Source organism: Hypanus sabinus, chromosome 20, assembly GCF_030144855.1.
Source record: "Hypanus sabinus isolate sHypSab1 chromosome 20, sHypSab1.hap1, whole genome shotgun sequence".
In the NCBI taxonomy this organism is placed as follows: Eukaryota; Metazoa; Chordata; class Chondrichthyes; order Myliobatiformes; family Dasyatidae; genus Hypanus; species Hypanus sabinus.
The window spans coordinates 8,848,054-8,866,966 of record NC_082725.1 but is presented as its reverse complement, the minus strand read 5'-3'; the positions used below and the strand labels follow the sequence as shown (position 1 = coordinate 8,866,966).

The following is an 18,913-nucleotide window of genomic DNA, read 5'->3' as shown; positions in this document are numbered from 1 at the left end:
TCTTGCAAAGATACTGCCCAGAAGAAGGCAATGGCAAGCCACTTCTGTGGAAAAGTTTGTCCAGAACAATCCATGGTCGTGGAAAGACCGTGACTGCCCTCGTCATATGACACAGCACATAATGATGATGATGGGTACTGCAATGAGAAGAGCTAGTATTGTGATTGACAAGAGTATAAACAAAAGCCTTTGGTAGATTCTTTCAAAAGAATTATAATGAATCCAGTACAATTACACCCATTTTATGTGCAATTATGATGCATGTGTAAAATCTAGTTTATTTTTGCTCAGATTACACACTGTACACCACCAAAACTAGAATTTTTAACACCATACATTTGGTAATGAACCAAAATATTTCACTTTTGTCGTGCTGTTTGTAAAGTGTAGAAATATTGTGCCTTGGTCAATTTTTTAAAGGTCAAAGTGGCAATAGTTATGTTGAAAGCAGAGGTTGATAGTTTCTTTATTAATAAGGGTGTCAAAGGGGAAGGCAGGAGAATGGGGTTGGGAGGGAAAATAAATCAGCCATGATGGAATGATGGAGCAGACTTGATGGGCCAAGTGGCCTACTTCTGCTCCTTATATTTTATGGTTTTATTGTAACGGGTAGTATATTTTTATGTATTGCATTATACTGCTGCCGCAAAGCAACACATTACACGTGTCAGTGAAAAATTAACAGGATTCAGAAATCTCTATTCATGTTGGTTTAGTCTGTGAAACTTAATTGACGTTATGCAATTGCAGTTATGTGACTTCAACAAACCAGGTAATAAATGGAGTTTGGTTTCCAGAATTAAAATACTTTCCCTTCTTTGGTTGCCAGTAACAATCCAGACCTAGAACTCATATTTCTAATAAAATGTAATTAAGTGTATTAACTAAGAGCTGGAAGCCATGGATGAATGAAAAGCTATTCTTGTTGAGGATGATAAAGCAATAATCTTAAATTACAGTAATTATCTCAGAGAAGGATAATAAATCAGCCGTAATTGAATGGCAGAGCAGGCTCAATGGGCCCAATGGCCTAATTCTGCTCCTATGTCTTATGATCAAAGGACCTTTGAAATGAAATAACATAACCCTGCATCAGAATTATGCTGGTTTGTGACCCAAAATATGAACAGTTTCTTTCCTCAACAAATACTGCTTGAGCCGCTGAGTTCCTCTAGCAGGTAGTTTTTTGCTCCAAGATTTCAGCTTCTGCACTCACCTCTAACAGTTACCATTCTAGTTTTACAAAGAAGTTTTGAAATGTATTCTGAATACAAAACTTAATTGAAAATAGTCTAACAGTCTTCATAACTTCCTGGCAGCCTGTTGCTCTGTTGTTCTTGCAATTTTGAGGTACCAGAACCTACAGGCACACGCTGAATGATTCAGGAGCAGCTTCTTCCTCTGCCATCAGAGTTCTGAATAGACATTGAACCCACAAACACTGCCTCACTACTTCTTTTCTCTCTTTTTGTACTACCCGTATATATTTTAAAAGGTTAAATTAAATATATATACCTGTGTGTATTTGCAAGAAAAAGTTAGTGAACCCTTTGCAATTACTTGTTTTTCTGCATTAATTACTCATAAAATTACTCATAAATCTTCATCTAAGTCACAATAATAGACAGACACAATCTGCCTAAACATATCACACAAACAATTGTACTTTTCATGTCTTTGTTGAACACATTGCTTAATCATTCACAGTCTAGGCTGGAAAAAGTATGCAAACCCTTGTATTTAACAACTGGTAGAACTTTTGTTAGCAGCAAAAACCTCCACCAAATGTTTCCTGTAGCTGCTGATCAAACTTGCACAATGGTGAGGGGAAATTTTAGACCATTCCTCCATGTAAAACTGTTTCAATTCATCAATAACTCTGGGCTACCTTGCATGAACAGTACTCTTCAGGTCATGCCACAGCATCTCAGATGGGTCTGGACTCTGACTTGGCCATTCCAAAACGTGAATTTTCTTCACTTTAAACCATTCTGTTGTAGCTTTACAGCTGTGTTTCAGATCAATGACTTGTTACATTATCCAAATTCTATTAAGCTTCAGGTGATGGACCACAACCCTGACATTCTCCTGTGAAATGTCTTGATACAATTTTAAATTCACTGTTCCCCCAATAACTGCAAGCTGTCCATGCCCTGAGGTAGCAAAGCAGCCCCAAACCGTGATGCTCCTTCCACCAAGCTTCACAGTTGGGATGAGGTTTTGGTGTTGGTGTGCAGTGCCCGTTTTCCTCCAAACATAGCAGTGTGCATTTCTGCCAAAAATTTCAACTTCTGTCTCATCTGTCCACAGAACATTGTCCCAGAAGCGTTGTGGAACATCCAGGTGGTCTTTTGCAAACTTGAGATGTGCAGCTATCTATCTATTTAGGAGAGCAGTGTGGTTTCCTCCATGGTGTCCTTCAATGAGCACTATTCTTGTTCAGTGTTTTTCTTATGGCGGTCTCATGAACAGAAGCTTTAGCAAGCTCTAGAGATTTCTGCAGGTCTTTTGCTGTTACCCTTGGGTTCTTTTTCACCTCCTTCAGCATTGCATATTGTGCTCTTGGTGTGATTTTTTGCAGGACGCACACTCCTAGGGAGAGTAGCAACAGTACTGAATTTCCTAAATTTGTAGACATTTCTCTTACTGTGAACTGATGAACACTGGAGTCTTTCGAAATGGTTTTGTAGCCTTTTCCAGCTTCCTGTATCTCTACAATTCTTTGAAGGTCCTCTGAAAGCTGTTTTTGTTCGAGGCTTGGTGCACATAGAGAGCAGGCTCTGTCACTAACCTGAATGTGTGTGTCTTTTTTATAGGGCAGGGCACCTCTACAACAAACACCTCCAATCTCATCTCATTGATTGGAACACCTGATTCCAAACAGACTTTGCAGAAGGCATTGCCACATTATCGGCATATGCATCGAAAAAACAAATTGAAAGCAATTAAATTATCGTAACACATACAAAATGCTGGAAGAATTCAGTAGGTCAGAAAAGTCTTTGACGAGAGTGTCTCAGCCCAAAAACATCAGTTGTTTATTTATTTCCACGGAGTTCCTCCAGCATTTTAAGTATGTGTTTCTCCGGATATCTGCATCTGCAGAATTTCTCGTGTTTATAATTTAAATTACATTTTGATTACAGAATGGTGGCTACAGGGAGACTTAATTAAGTAGCTGACTAGGTGCTGATTACAGAATCAAATGATTACCCACAGGTTTGACAGCAAATCCAATTTTCTATGACAAAAGGTGCAGACTATAACACAATTAGTGAAGTTCTTACTGCTGTGTTCCATGTGTCTACTTTTGTCTGTATTTCCTTGTTACCACATTAGCACAATCTCCATCATTATTTACTCGTTATTCATTAACATCATCATATATTGTGTCCTATAATGTGGGTGGTAGTGGTCCCATGGCCATGATTGGTCTTAGCAAAATTTTCTACGGAAGTGTTCTGTTACTGCCTTCTTCTGGGCAGTGTCTTTTTAAGATGGGTGATTCCAGTCATTATCAATACTCTTCAGAGATTGTCTGCCTGGTGTCAGTGGTCACATAACCAGGTCTTGTGATATGCATCATCTGCTCATAAGACCATCCACCACCTGCTCCCATGGCTTCACATCACCCTGATCGGGGGGAGGGGCTAACCTTGTCCAAGAGTGACCTGCAGGTTAGCAGATGGAAGAAGCACCTTATACCTCCATTGTTGGAGATGTACTTTATCTCCACCTCGCCATTGACTCGCCCTCACTATTTTTTCCCCTGCAACAGGAGGGAATTCTTTTCTCAAACATATTGGAAAGTGATTTCTGAATTCTGAATTGTGAATTTTCATAACCTGAATAGTGATAACAAGCATCACCTGTGTTAAAATTTAGAATTTATTGAAACTTAATTATTGAAGAGAAAATTCATTCAGGGCATCCCAAGGTTTTGAAAGAAGTGCAGTAGCTTCAAAAGTATCATATACAACTCAGAAATTCTTCTTCTCCAGGTAGCCACAGAACCAAGAAAGGAAAGAATGGAAGTATGATCGTTAACTCCAAAATCCCTCCTCCCCCCACCAAAAAAATGAACAGAAGCAGATTGACCCCCCAAATCCCACTTCCCCACACACAAAAAACAAGAAAAATTGGGCAAGAAACGGGGAATATACAAAAACAAAGTCTGAAAAGAAGTCTACAGTCTAAGTCCATGTCCAAAACGCAGAAATCCTGGGTGACATTCTCGTTCACAGTGGCAGGCCTTTCCCTCTCTGGCAGCAAAGCGATCCAAATGCAGTCTCCCCTCTCTGTAGCAGTGTAACCAAGCCAGTGATCTTACAGAACTCAACCTTATAAGCCATCTTACCACAGTCATTGGGTCCTGGAATAGCTTAGTTGGGTAACTGCTGATTGCTGAGACTTGGCTGTTCATAATGTATGTCAATCTTAAGGATGAGTGGATTGAGTATGATAGTCATACAGGTTTACTCATAACACTACGCTAGGTGATGGTGGCTTTATAAGGATGTTGCTTGATGGGGGGATATGGATAGCCTGAATGAATGAGCAAAAGCATGGCAAAAAAATATAGAAGGAAGATTGTCATCCAAAGGCATTTTATTCATGGAAAGTAAATGCAAAGCGGATTGTGTTTAGAGGGGCCATGCATGTGAGTCACTGAAAGTTAAAATGCAGCTACGCTGAGCAAATAGGAAGGCATAGCAATATATTGTCCTTTAATCTTGTATCCAAATCCTACTACGATAAAGATATCCTACTCTAATTGTGCTGGGCCGGGGTGAGATTGCACCTTGAATACCCATGCAGATTTGACCCCATTCCTAAAGAAGAGTAAACTTGGAATCATGGGAGTGCTTAAAAAGTTTCAGTTTGGGATGGGTGGGTTCGTCCTGTGAGGAGGATTAAGCAAACTGGGTCTTTAATTCTGAAAGCTAAGAATGGCAGGTGCTGAGCTACCACTGCATTTAGAAGAATGAGAAACATACGAAATTCTTATAAGGTTGAGAGGCTAGAAGAAGATGAGATATTTCCCCTGGCATAATCAAGGTTCAAATTTATTCATCATGTACATTTACACGTTATAAGAATTTGCTGTTAGATCAGTAGTTTCTGAGATACTCAAACCACCCTGTCTGGCGCCAACAATCATTCTGCAGACAAATTCACATTTCTTCCCCATTCTGTTTGGTCGGAACAACAACTGAACCTCCTGAACATGTCTGCATGATTCTATGCATTGAGTTGCTGCCATATGACTGGTTGATCATGATTGTGTTTCTTTGTATTTACTATGCAAGAAATGAATCACAGGATAGTATATGGTGACTTTTATGTACTTCGATAATAAATATACTTTGAACTTTGATTAGATACTTGCATAAACGAGTTGGTGTGTGGGTGTACTGAGGTGATGATGTGTTGCTTAGATTTCCAGCATTTGCGGATTTTCTCATCATCTTGTCTATGTTACGATCTATTTGTTAAGATCTTACATGGGGTAAGAAACCCCATGATAACCATTGTTACTTATGGGACCGTCATTCACAAATTGCTGCATTTAACTTCTTAATTTCATATCAAGTAATTAACTGTCTTTAAAGCCATTGACTGAGCAGTCAATTCAAAGTACATTTATTATCAAAGAAAGTACAAATTATACAGCCTTGAGATTTGCTTGCTCACAGGTAGCCACAAAGCAAGAAACCCAAAAGAACCCAATTAAATTTAAAAAAAGAATTAAAATAAAAATACCATCTGAAACCTGGTTAGGTTAGGAGTTCCTAACCTGGGGTCCACGAACTGCCTCAGCTGCTGTGCTTCGTGCCAGCTAATATGATGAACTGGTTAGCAAGGCTTCAGGCCTACTCCAGCTGCTTTAGGGTTCAGATCTGAGGACTCTGTTTTGATTTGGAATGTTGTTGTTTGCTTCATTTGTTTGCATGATCTGTGGGTTTTTTTTTAATGCATTGAGTGCTGATCTGTTATTTTTATTTTTATTTTTTTGCTTTAATTGGATTCTTTTGGGTTTCTCGGTTAATGGCTACTCATAAGCAAACAAATTTCAAGGTTGTATGATCTGTGCATTCTTTGATAAATGCCCTTTGAATCTTTGAACGGACCCTTCAGTTAACGGTAAGGGTCCATGACATAAAAAAGTTTGGGAATCTCTGCGCTAGGTGATGCCTTGTATAAATACATTCATTCTTTGCAGTTTAAATTCATATGCATTTAGATTTGTAGAATGTCCATAGTATGAAAACATTTGTGATTGCAAATGCCCTTGGGGTTAGCAATCATAGAATTAAATTTGTATCTTGACAAATGTATTTTACAATGACTGCCTTGATTTTCAAAATTATTTAATTGACCTTTCATGAATAGCTGCATCACTCCCCTGTTACTGCCTTCACCCGAAAACAAAACTGGGAAAATATAAAAGACAATGATCTTCTGTACCGATTCTTAACATAGTTAGCATTTAATATAATTTGGTCAGTGAACATTATTATCTTCCTGCTGAGCATTTTCCCTCTGGCTCTGATTCATTTTGACTGGTATAACAAGCAACAAGAGTCATTAATAAATGCAATTAGAAGCAGCAGTAGGCTATTTCAACCCTTGAGCCAACTCTTACAATTCCATAAAATCATAACCTATTTTACTGTAAATTCAACAACACATTTACAGTACATCTTCCCACAGTAATCTTTAACTCCTTGCTTGCAAAATATCTCTGTCCTTAAAAAAATATATAAGGAGTCTGCTTCCGCTGTTCTTTAGTAAAGAAAATCCTCTTGAGTGGGGAGATTCAGATTCATGCACATCAAAACATACAGTGATGTGTGTCATTTTTGTTAACAACCAAAACAACCAAAGAATATGCTAGGGGCAGACTGCAAGAGTTACTACACAGATGCCAATGTAGCATTCCCACAATGCTCAGTCGAACAACACAAGCAACAACAGCATTGAAAAAACACCAGTAAAATAAGCTCCTTTCCTTTAATTTTCACCTACCTACCCATTCACACACAAAGTTAGTCCTCCAATCTCAGAACAGGCTGCCTCCAGCCTCCATTGGACTCATGAATTTGCAGACATCAGGCTTTCAACTTCCCCAGTAGACTTGCAGACCCAGGGCTTCAGCCATCGATGCTCAACTTCCAGACTGACTGACTTTGGTCCTTGGCATTTAGTCTTTTGATCTTCAGTATTGACCTCAGGACTCACTGATGGCAGGACCCCAAACTTCAGGCCTCAAAGTCGAGATTTGCTGAAGATGTGACCTCGAATTCCAGGCCTAAAATTGTGGAGTCACTGACTCGCTGACCTTGGAGGTCATCAGCCCTCATGCCTCCTGCCGGCACAGACCCCCGTTCCTAGAACATTCCAACCTGGGAGCCACCCTCACCGTCATTGAGCTTCCTCCACAGTGTTTACCAGCCAATCATCTGTCTACTGATGTCTGTCGTTGCATGGCCACTTCATTGGCCTTTGAGTGCAGAGCAGAGTTCTAGACTGTGGCTTGACCTGGTTGTCTGCAGGGGTCGGTGTTGGGACCACTTCTTTTTATGCTGTATTTAAATGATTTAGATGATGAAATAGATGGTGTTGTTGCCAAGTTTGCAGATGATATGAAGATTGGTGGAGGAGCAGGTAGAATTGTGGAAACACATAGGATACAGAAGAACTTAGACAGATTAGGAGAATGGGCAAGAAAGTGGCAAATGAAATACAATGTTGGAAAATTCATGGTCATGTACTTTGGTAGTAGTAATAAATGTACAGACTATTTTCTAAATGGGGAGAAAATCCAGGAATTTGAGATGCAGAGAGACTTGGAAGTCTTTGTGCAGAACACCCTCAAGCTTAACTTGTAGGTTGAGTCTGTGGTGAGGAAGGCAAATGCCATGTTGGCATTCATTCCAAGAGGAACAGAATATAAGAGCAGGGATGTGATGCTGAGGCTTTATAAGGCACCGGGGAGGCCTCACCTTGAGTATTGTGAGCAGTTTTGGGCCCCTCATCTTAGAAAAGCTGTGCTGGCATTGAAGAGGGTCCAGAGGAGGTTCACAATGATAATTCCAGGAATGAAAGGGTTATCATATGAAGAACTTTTGATGGCTCTGGGTCTGTACTTGCTGGAAATCAGAAGGATGGTGGGAGGATCTCATTGAAACTTTTTGAATGTTGAAAGTCCTAGACAGTGTAGGTGTGGAAAGGATGTTTCCCATGGTGGGAGAGTCTAGGATAAGAGGGCACAGCCTCAGAATAGGGGGGCGCCCTTTCAAAACAGAGATGCCGAGAAATTTCTTTAGCCAAATTTGTGGAATTTGTTGCCATGTGCAGCTGTGGAGGCCAGGTCGTTGGTTATATTTAAGGCAGAGATTGATAGGTTCTTGATTGGACACAGCATCAATGGTTACGGAGAGAAGGCAGGGAACTGAGATTGAGGAAGAGATTAAGAAAAAAAGGATCAGCCATAATTGAATGGTGGAGCAGACTCAATGGGCCAGATGGCCTAATTCTGCACCGATGTCTTATGGACCTCTAACTCGCCCACATTCCCTGTCCCTAAACCCAAACCTGACCTCCAACTCCCCTCTTTGTTCTGATAACGATCACCACAAGCCTAAAAAACACTAATTCTGAGTGACAACCTCAATGGAGACCTTCCCTCAGCACCATCTTGACTGGAAGAACAGGGTTGCTGTGTTCCAGGTTCATTTATTGAGAGATACAGAATGATAACAGGCATATTGAAAATTAGACAGTAAAAACAACAGAATGGTAAGGACTAGGAGAGCACAGCTGAATGTATTTTTTCCACTGTGTCGAAATAATAGAATATCTCATCATAATGATTGATGTCTTTAATATTCATCTATGTTTACTGGGATGTAATAAATAATACGAGTATTTATTTTCAGTGTCACATTAAACTATGAATATAATCCCATATATTTAACACATGGAAAAAGTAGCCATAAACAAAATATTATGGATTCATAAATAGATGAAGTATCCAAGATATTTTTCATATGTATCAAATATAGTTTTTAATTTAGAGACCGACAGACACCTAATGTGCAATAGAAGATAAATTGTGCAAATAAAAAATGTAATAAGTAAGAAACATAGAGTTTATCAGTTTGCAGAGACCTCGAAAGTGAGTCCATAGCTTGTGGAATCAGTTCAGAGTTGAGATGAGTGGAGTTACCCATGCTGGTTCAGGAGCTTATTGGTTGTAAGGTAATAACTATCCCTGAACCTGGTGTTGGGACTAAAGCTCCTATACCTCCAGTGAGAATAGAGCACAGCCTGGATAGTGGGTATCCCTAATGATGGATGCTGAACTCAATAGTGTATGGAAAAATGCAGTGCAATATTTAGGAATGTCATGAAGATAATTGAATCTGCCATTTGTTCTGTCGGCCTTCTCAGATAGCATCTTTGATTTACCCCTGTAATATATTTTTGAGGTGGCCTCACCTTGTCTGGAGGCATCTACAAATGTATTGCACGAAGAATGAATAATGTATTAATGTTGTTCCCTAAAGGGTGTGAATTCAAATCTCTGACATTGCAAATTGTTGAAATGAATTCTGTAAATTTGATTCAGTCTCACCAGGAAAAGAATGGTGCATAATCTTGAGTGGGTAAAACACCTGACAATTGTGATATCTGTTTGACTCTTAGTAGCATCATCTGGTAGAAGAAGATTGTTTGGTCTTTTATTGAAGAAAGCTAAAACTATTTTTCTTCATTAAAGAAAGGTAGACTTGTCACTGGAAGTGATCTTCCTGGAATAATTTTTATATTGCTTAATGAGGAATACATTCAATCTTTCTTCTAAATAAGAGAGTTTACCTGGTCTAATGGCGAAGTGCAAACTCATTATAGGCTCTGTTATTCATCACCGATTGAAGTATCAGGCAAAATTGAAATAAACGAGGATGAGAGCAAAAGGCGAGGGGGTATTTGTGCTGCCTGCCTTCATTAGACCAGTCTCCCTCTCCCTTGCTTCTACCAAATGAAGATGCAGGAGTCTTGGGTCCATGCTACAAGGATTGATCGGCGCAACTTGTGGGTGCAAGACTTCTTTTTGAAGGAGAACTCTTTGGTTTGATGTTTAGTGTCCGAGGCTTTGGACTTGTTATGGAGGACTCTGCTGTTTGATGTTTAGTGTCCACATCTTCGGACTCATTTTGGAGGACTCTGCGGTTCGTATTTCATGTGCTTCTGGTTGCTCTTTATTTTTTGCTGTTTGCGCAATGTGATGGGGGAGAGGGTCTTGGCATGGACTAGGTCTGTGGCCTGCAGTAAACGGACCACACAGCGCTGTACTGAACTGAACTAAAGTGGACACTTCTAGACTCTTTAATAAATAGGTATTTAATATTCACTCTCTTTTTGCCACTGAGTGATTTGTTCTTTTTATTGTGCATTGGGTACTGTGCATTGTTTTCTTTGAATGGCTTCCATGGTGTTTCTTGGTTTTGTGGTGGTCTCTGTATGAAGATGAATCTCAGGGTTGTACACTGCATACATACTTTGATAATAAATATACTTTGAACTTTATTTTGCTGATTCTTACAAACCTTGTGATAAAATTAAACCATTGAACAAGTTTAAATCAAAAATGTTTGTAAGCTACACTAATATTTTGAGTGCTACTTATTTATTTTAATTTAATTTTTCATACATGTGTTTTGCATTAGTTATTTAAATATATATCTTACTGTAATTCATGGCTTTTGAAAAAAAGTGCACTGTACTGCTGCCACACACAAAAAAAACAAATTTCACAAAATATGCAGATGATATTAAACCTGATTCTGTTTCTGGTGCTGATTCTAAATAGGAAAAAAAAACCTTGCAACTCTTAAAGAAATGTGTAAGAAGAACCTTGTTCTATAAAGACGGTTTCATGTGTCTATCCCTGCTCTGTGCTTTGTGACCTGTGCTTTTGTGCGTTCCATCTGTCGCACCATCTGGCTCCAGCCTTCAAGTTTATCCACCTTTTGTCTTGCAGGTCCATACATTCAGAGGTCCTCACTGGTGTGAATTCTGTGCCAACTTTATGTGGGGCCTGATAGCACAGGGAGTCAGGTGTTCAGGTACAATCCAATTTTCTTTTGTGTATAAAGAAAGTATTTGGCAATCATTAGATATATTGTTGATTAAAGTATACACTAAGTACGTAGTGAAAAATTGCTCTCATCATGAAAGTGTATTTTTCATTAGTTAATGGATATGCTCTTGAGTAGACTGAACTCTGCTTGTGGAAACTTGTAATTGTTTCAAGGCATTACTTAGTAAACAATTAAAATATTTTAAACTTCCTATTTTACTACACTGTTATTTTATGTCATGCTGGAACAAAGAAAACTCAGGGCCTTTTCCATATCTGTTATCTCGTATTTTTTTATCGTAAGTTTATGGTCTCTATGGCAGAATTAAATTCATTGTGATCTTCTCAAAATTATGAGGGGTCTAGATGAGATGCATTTAGCAGACTTTTTCTACTGAGTTTGGGAGGGACTACAACTAGAAGTCATGGGTTAAGGATGAAAGGTGAAAAGTTTAAGGCGAGCATGATGGGAAACTTCTTCACTCAGAGTGTTCATGAGAGTGTGGGATGAGCTACCAGTGCAAATGGTGCATGCAAGCTCAATTTCAATGTTTAAGAGAAGTTTGGATGAGGCTATGGTCCTGGTGCAGGTAGACATTTTAAGTGGTTTAAATGATTTTGTGCTGTACTTTTCTATGACTCTGACTCTATATTGTTGTACTTTTAAACATTGACGGTTAATGGATACAACCATGCAGATTGCAGAATTAGACATACAAAATGCTGGAGGAGAATAAACAGTCGAAATTTCATCTTGATGCGAAGTCTCAGCCCAAAGCATTGACTGCTTATTCCACTCCGTAGATGCTGCCTGAACTGTTGAGATCCTCCAGTGTTTTGTATGTGTTACTCTGGATCTCCGGCATCTGCAGAATCTCTTGTGTTTACAGATTGTAGCTTTAGCTGTTGTATAGCTACAAGAGTTGACATATTCACCAGTGTAAGGTATTAGCCATTGTGACAAGTAGCTATATGAATAATTATGTTACTTGTCAGTTTGATGTCCACAGCAAATACAATTGCTGATTTTATTTTTGTACAACCATCAATGTAAATATACTGAACTAGCTGACTATAGTTTGGTGATTATTGCATGCAGCTTGATGCTGTTACAGCTCAGGGTATTTTGGAGTTCGGAAGTTCAATTCTGGCACCATTCTGTAAGGAGACTGCGTATGTCCTCTTTGTGGAATGCATGGATTTTCCCCTGATGCTCCGTTTTCCTCACATAGTCCAAATTTGAGGTTAATTTTTCATTGTAAAAACAAAAATTGTCCTGTGACCAGGTTAGGGTTAACCGGGTTTGTCGGGGTTGCTGGACAGTGTGGTTCGAAGGGCTGGAATGACCAACTCTGTGTAAAATAAGTTAATTAATTACACCCTTTTCACTTTTGATAAAACAAATCCACTGAACTATCTGAACAAAACTGGAGGATTATTGTTAAACTCTCTTCACTTTTGATAAACCAGTAAGTTGTTAAACAGCTCAAACAAAAATCTTAATTTTTTTTTGCATCTTAGCATTATTCACTGGAAATATAAACCTTAGTAAAACAAATAAATGGTTTTCTCTTCCTTGCAGCAATAAAGGCCCTCTCTTATTTTAAAGTGAACAAATGCATCATTCACAATTTGTAAAGAAAGCAAGTTTCATGCTTCAGTGAATGTAGTACTAAAGTAACTGACAGCTGACAGAATAGGAAGAAATCCAGAACAGGCTTGGATAAGATCAAACCAGTGTGGAGATAGCCTGTGTAACACAGGTTACATAAAACATAGAACATTATGGCTCAGTTCATGCCCTTTGGTCCATGATGTTGTGTCGAACTTTTAATCTACTTTATGATGAATCTAACCCTTCCCTCCTTCATTTTCCTATCATCCATGTGCCTATCTAAGAGATCCTTAAATGCCTCTGTCTCCATCCCTGGCAGGGAGTTTCATGCACCAACCACATTCTGTGTTTAAAAAAAATACTATCTCTGACATCTCCCCAATACTTTATTTCAACCACCTTAAACTTATGCCCCTTGTACTAGCCATTTCCACCCAGGGAAAAAGTCTCTGGCTGTCAACTCAATCTATGCCCCCTACCATCTTGTACACCTCTATTAAGTCACCTCTCATCCTCCTTTGCTTCAAAGAGAATAGCTAGGGCTAATCCTCATGAGATATGCCCTCCAGTCAAGGTAGCATCCTGTAAATCTGCTCTGCACCCTCTCTGAAGCTTCCACATCTTTCCTATAAAGAGGCAAACAGAACTGAACACAATATCCAAGGTAACACACAAAATGCAGGAGGAACTCAGCAGGTTGGGCAGCATCTATGGAAATGAATAAACAGTTGATGTTTCGGACCAAGACCTTTCTTCAGGACTCAGTATTCTGTGTGCTGTAACCTGCCACGTTACCTTGTAGCTCTTGAACTCAATGATGAAGCCAACACACCATTGCCTTCTTAACCATCCTATTAACTTGTGTGGTAACTTTGAGCGATCTATGCATAAGCTGAACTTCAGCTCAACCATGAGTCCCTGCGTGTGCTAACCTTTGCTGCAGTGGTTGCAAATACACCTGACTTCAATGCATCTGAGCTGGGAAGGATGTACATTCTCCAAATCTCTTTTCAGTGGCCTCTCTAAAAGTGCACCTGAGAACGCTGGGTGGGAAGGCTCTTGTACGCAGTTATGTTCTCCCCTCATTAAGTTTTCTTGCAAGCACTTACTGTCAAGCTTAAAAATAAGTCATGCCAGCTGGATAAAATTATCAAAGCATGTGGCAAGGAAGTCGTGCTTACAAAAGCATCAAGTGTATTCACAAGGGTGATAAAGTTGCGTACATGAAAGTAACATTTTGCAACAGTTTTGGCAGTGGTTATCACTTAAGAGTGTATTCAGGATAATTAATTTAAATTGCATTAGAGGGCGTATCTCTAAAGTAATTGAGGTGTGGAATAACTTGAGTAATTTTATATCAACCCTAAAAGTCTTGCCATTATAATAGAGTTTAAGTGTAGGATTTTCTGTTCGGGGCATTGGTGTTTCCATATCAGGCTGTGATGCAGCCAGTCTATACGCTCCACACCACACACCTATAGAAGTTTTCTAAGTTTTAGATGTCATTCCGAATCTTTGCAAACTCCTAAGGATGTAGCGGTGCTGCTGTGCTTTCTTTGATTCTTACATAAGTCAAATATTTAACTACCTCTGCTTTAAATTCTTCTAAAGATCTGACTTCCATCACAGTGAATTCCAAGGGTCAGTTTGTTTATTTGGAGCTTCAGTGCAGAACAGGCGCTTCCACTCCAACAAGCCACACCATCCAGCAACCCAACTATTTAAACCTAGGCTAATCATAGGACAATTTACGACGGCCTATTAACCAATATATCTTTGCACTGTGGGAGGAAACTGGAGCACCTGCAGGAAACACTAGCGTTAATGGGGGGGGGGGATGTACGAACTCCTTACAGGCAATGCCAGAATTGAACTCTAAATTCCTACACCCTGCGCTGTAATAGCGTCATGCTGATTACTATGCTACAGTGGTGCCCACTGTTTTTACCACTCATTTCTGCTTGCCTTCAGTTTTAAACAATCCGCCTCGTATTTTGTAGTCATGCCCCTTGATCAAGGCACTTCCACTTGTGAAAGCATCCCAGTAGCTACCCTGTCAAGTCTGCTTCGGATCTTGAGTTTGATTGAGGTCACCCCTTATTCTTCTGAACTCCAAAGAATGCAGCCCCATGATACTTAGTCTTTCTCGGTAGAACAGCCCACTGGTCGCAGGAATTCGCCTGACGTATCTCCTTTGTACTTTTGTTAATGCTGCTGGGTTTTTTCAGGTTTGCACATAGTATTGAGGAGTGAAGCATCAACACCCTGTACAACTGCCTCAAAGCCGGTCTATTTTTATCTCATTTGTAACATTCTGTCTCTGAACTACTTGTTGGTCCTGTCTGTTAGCTTTTTGTGATTCATGCAAGAAAACACCTAAATCCCTCCGTACTTCACACTCTTGTACATTGTCTCCATTTAGATAGTAATCGGCCTAATTTTTCTTTCTGAAGTGCATGACCTCGCATTTCCCCACATTCAACTCTGTTGGTTTGTCTTTTGTCAAATCACTCAATTATCTGCACTGGTTGCAGAATCTTTCACTTACTTCTGTGTCATCAATTTATGGATATGACAGTGCCAAACACAGGTGAAGGACCGACCCCTGTAGAACTCCAGAAGTAACCTCCTTCCAATATGAAAAGGACCCATTTCTTCTAATTCCCTATTCTATGAGACAACCAATTTCCAAACCATTTTAATGTGGTTCCATCAACAATACAAGCTTTGAATTTATGGTCTAGCCTCCTTTGTGGCACCTTGCGGGTGACACAGAAACATAGCAGCTGACATAATGCTTTTCAGTGCTAGCGATCGAGGCTCAGATCCCACTGCGGATTGTAGGGAGTTTGTACGTTTTCCCCATGACCTGATGAGTTTCCTCTGGGTGCTTCTGTTTCTTCCCACATTCCAAAGATGTACCGGTTAGTTTCAGTAAGTTGTGGCATGCTACGTCAACATTGGAAGCATACAGGCCACCCCCCCAGCACATCCTCAAACTGTGGTTGTTCATCACTGAATGTTTCAAAGTTTTGATATACCTGTGACAAATCTCATCTTACATCACTAAATTCAAATCGGGTTGAAATTCTATTATATAGTGCTCTCTACCCTCGAGAGGATTGTTAACCAAGAGACGCATGTGAGTGACATTGCTATTACAAAGGAAAAGGTATGAGGCAAGCTCAAAGGTCTTAAGGTGGATAAGTCACCTGGGCTAGATGGACTACATCCCAGAGACTGGAGAGAAGTTGCTGAAGAGATAACAGATGTATTGTTTGTGATCTTTCAAGAATCACTTCATTCTGACATGGTCCCAGAAGTCTGGAAGATTGCAAGTATCACTCCACTCCTATAGGAGGGGGAAAGGCAAAAGTAAGAAAATTATAGGCCAGTTAGTCTAACCTCGGTGGTTGGGGAGGTGTTGGAGTCTGCTATTAGGCATGAGGATTTGGGGTACCTGGAGACTAATGATAAAATAAGTCAAAGTCAGCATGGTTTCTGTAAAGGCAAATCTTGCCTGACAAATCTGTTTGAGTTCTTCAAGGAAGTAACAAGCAGGGTAGACAAAGGAGAGGCAGTGGATGTCATTTGCTTGGATTTTCAGAAGGTGTTTGATAAGGTGCCATATATGAGGCTGCCTAACAAGTTAAAATCCTATGGTGTCACAGGAAAGATACTGGCATGGGGAGAGGAATGGCTGACAGGCAGGAGGCAGCGAGAGGGAATAAAAGGCTTTTTCTGGTTGGCTGCCAGTGACTAGTAGTGTTCCTCAGGGGTTGGAATTGAGACTTTTTGCGCTGTTTGATAATGGAATTGATAGTTTTCTGGCAAAGTTTGTGTATGATACAAAGGTAGGTTGAGGGGTGGATAGTGCAGAGGATGTAATGCGATTGCAGTAGGACTTACACAAATTGGAAGAATGGTAAAAAATATGGCAGGTGAAATGTAGTGTTGGGAAATTTATTATAATATGTTTTGGTAAAAGGAACAATATTGCAGACTATTATCTAAATGGGGAGAAGGTTCAAATATCAGAGGTGCAGAGAAACACCATCAGTCCTATATTCATAAACCTTTTTGATTTTTTCCCCCACACGTTATACTTTAACTTATCCCACTGACTGCAATTTTGCCCTATCATCTGCCTGTCTTTCCTCACAGCCTCACTGCACACTGCCTCTGCTTGTATAGTAACTGTCCCATCCTCAGTCCTATCACTCTGGTTCCCATCCCCCTGACAAATTAGATTAAACCCCCCACCCAACAACTCTTGCAAACCTGCCCAAAGGATATTGGTCTTTTTCGAGTTCGGATGTAACCCATCCTTTTTGTAAATGTCATACCTTCCCCAGAGGATATCTCAATGATCCAGAAATCTTAAACCCTGCCCCTCACACCAATTCTTCCTCCAAATCATCCTATTCTTGCCCTCACTGGTGCATGGTACAAGCAGCAATCCAGAGATGACTGCCCTGGAAGTCCTGTTTTTTTGGTGTTCTGCTTAACTCCCTATATTCTCTCTTCAGGAGCTTCTCCTTTATCTTACCTATGCCATTGGTACTAATAGGTACCGCGACTTCCAGCTGTTCACCCTCCCCCAATAACAGACATCCCTGACTCTGGCACCTGGGAGGCAACATACACTGGGTGTCTCTTTCATGTCCACAGAATCTGCTTGGTGCTGCTCTGATTATGGAATACCCTGTAACTACTGACTTGTTCTTCTCCCCACTTCCTTTCTGAGCCACAGAGCCAGACTCAGAGCCAGAGATTAGTTTGCTCAGCTTCCTCCTGTTAGGTAATTTCCCTCCCTCCCTCCCCCAAACAGTATCCAAAGCAGTATACTTATTATTGAGGGGAATGACCCTCACTAGCTGCCTATTCCCTTTTCCTCCTCTGACAGTCACCCAGGTACCTGCCTCCTGCAACTTAGGGGTGATTACCTCCCTGTAGTTCCTATCTGTCACCACCTCATTTTCGTGTCATGAGCTGAAGGTTATCCAGCTGCAACTCCATTTCCTTAACACAGTCTCTAAGGAGTTGCAGCTCGATGCTCTTTGTGCAGATGAAGTTATTATGAAGTCTCCCGGAGTTTACACATCCCAGCCAAAGAACATACTACTACCTGCAAAGCCGCTCTCAATGCGCTAGTTATGTACTAATAGAAAAGAAACTTACTCACTTATAGTAAATGTCTGGCTGTGCTTGCCCAAGTTTGTTTTCTCTGTTGAAAAAAGCTCACCACTCTAACACCGGCCCACTCCAACAATGGTTGCTCTACCTAAACTAACACTCTTTTTCTTGGCCCCACACTGATTGCAGCTCACCAAAAGCACCAGAGCTATTTTTAACCCCCACACTGCTTCGCCAACAAAAGACCTCTTGTGCTGGCTGCAGTCCACCAAAAACACCAGAACTCTTTTTAAACCTCGGGCTGCATCACCTACAGGTGACATCTCGTCCTGAAAGGAGCTATCAGAGCCGATACTCAAATTATGAGTCCGTAATAAATCAGAGTGTGACTTCAATAGGTCAAACAGGTTTTTATTTGGATTATGTTTGGATAGTGAAAACAATATGGGGAGTAGTCTTTAAAATCTATATTAATAGCATTTGAAATGAGGAAGTATATCAATGTGAAAGGTGTCGGAATCAAAACCACCAAAATATGTTTACATTTCTGTATCCAGTGTGCATCAGAATTTCACTGAAATCTGGTGAGGTGAGGATACAGAGAAAGCAAAGGGAACAGTGCAGAATGGAATAAAAGCTCAAAATGCTTAGTATTAGCATCAGGTTAACTGCTAAGATCCGTTTTGCCCTAATAGAAAAAAATCACTCAGTTTGCCCTTCAGTGGATCCTTGTTAAAAGATTTAAAGTTTGAAGTACATTTGTAATCAAAGTATGGACAAACAATAATGTGCAAATACAAAAAAAAAATATATATATATATATATAATAAATATTTGGGATGTACCTAATAAAGCGGCCTCTTGAGTTTATTGTCAACTGAGTGATCAGAGGCTTTTTAAACTATACAGTAGACTACTGAGTACAGGAGCTGCTTGAGGTCTGTCCATTGTACTCATCTTCGTCTGGAACCACATAGATGTTATGGCAAAGGACTGGGAACTGAATGGCTGTAGAA

The 18,913-nt window shown here is 40.0% G+C and overlaps 1 protein-coding gene across 2 annotated transcripts in view; it reads left to right on the top strand.

Moving 5' to 3' along the window:
- The window catches only part of chn2 (chimerin 2), a 251,322-nt gene that overhangs the window by 198,761 nt on the left and 33,648 nt on the right, over positions 1 to 18,913 (top strand). For both annotated transcript variants that reach the window (XM_059945052.1, XM_059945053.1), the window contains one exon: positions 11,048 to 11,132. In XM_059945052.1, the coding sequence (XP_059801035.1) occupies positions 11,048 to 11,132 (85 nt within the window). The remainder of the gene's footprint in view (positions 1 to 11,047; positions 11,133 to 18,913) is intronic.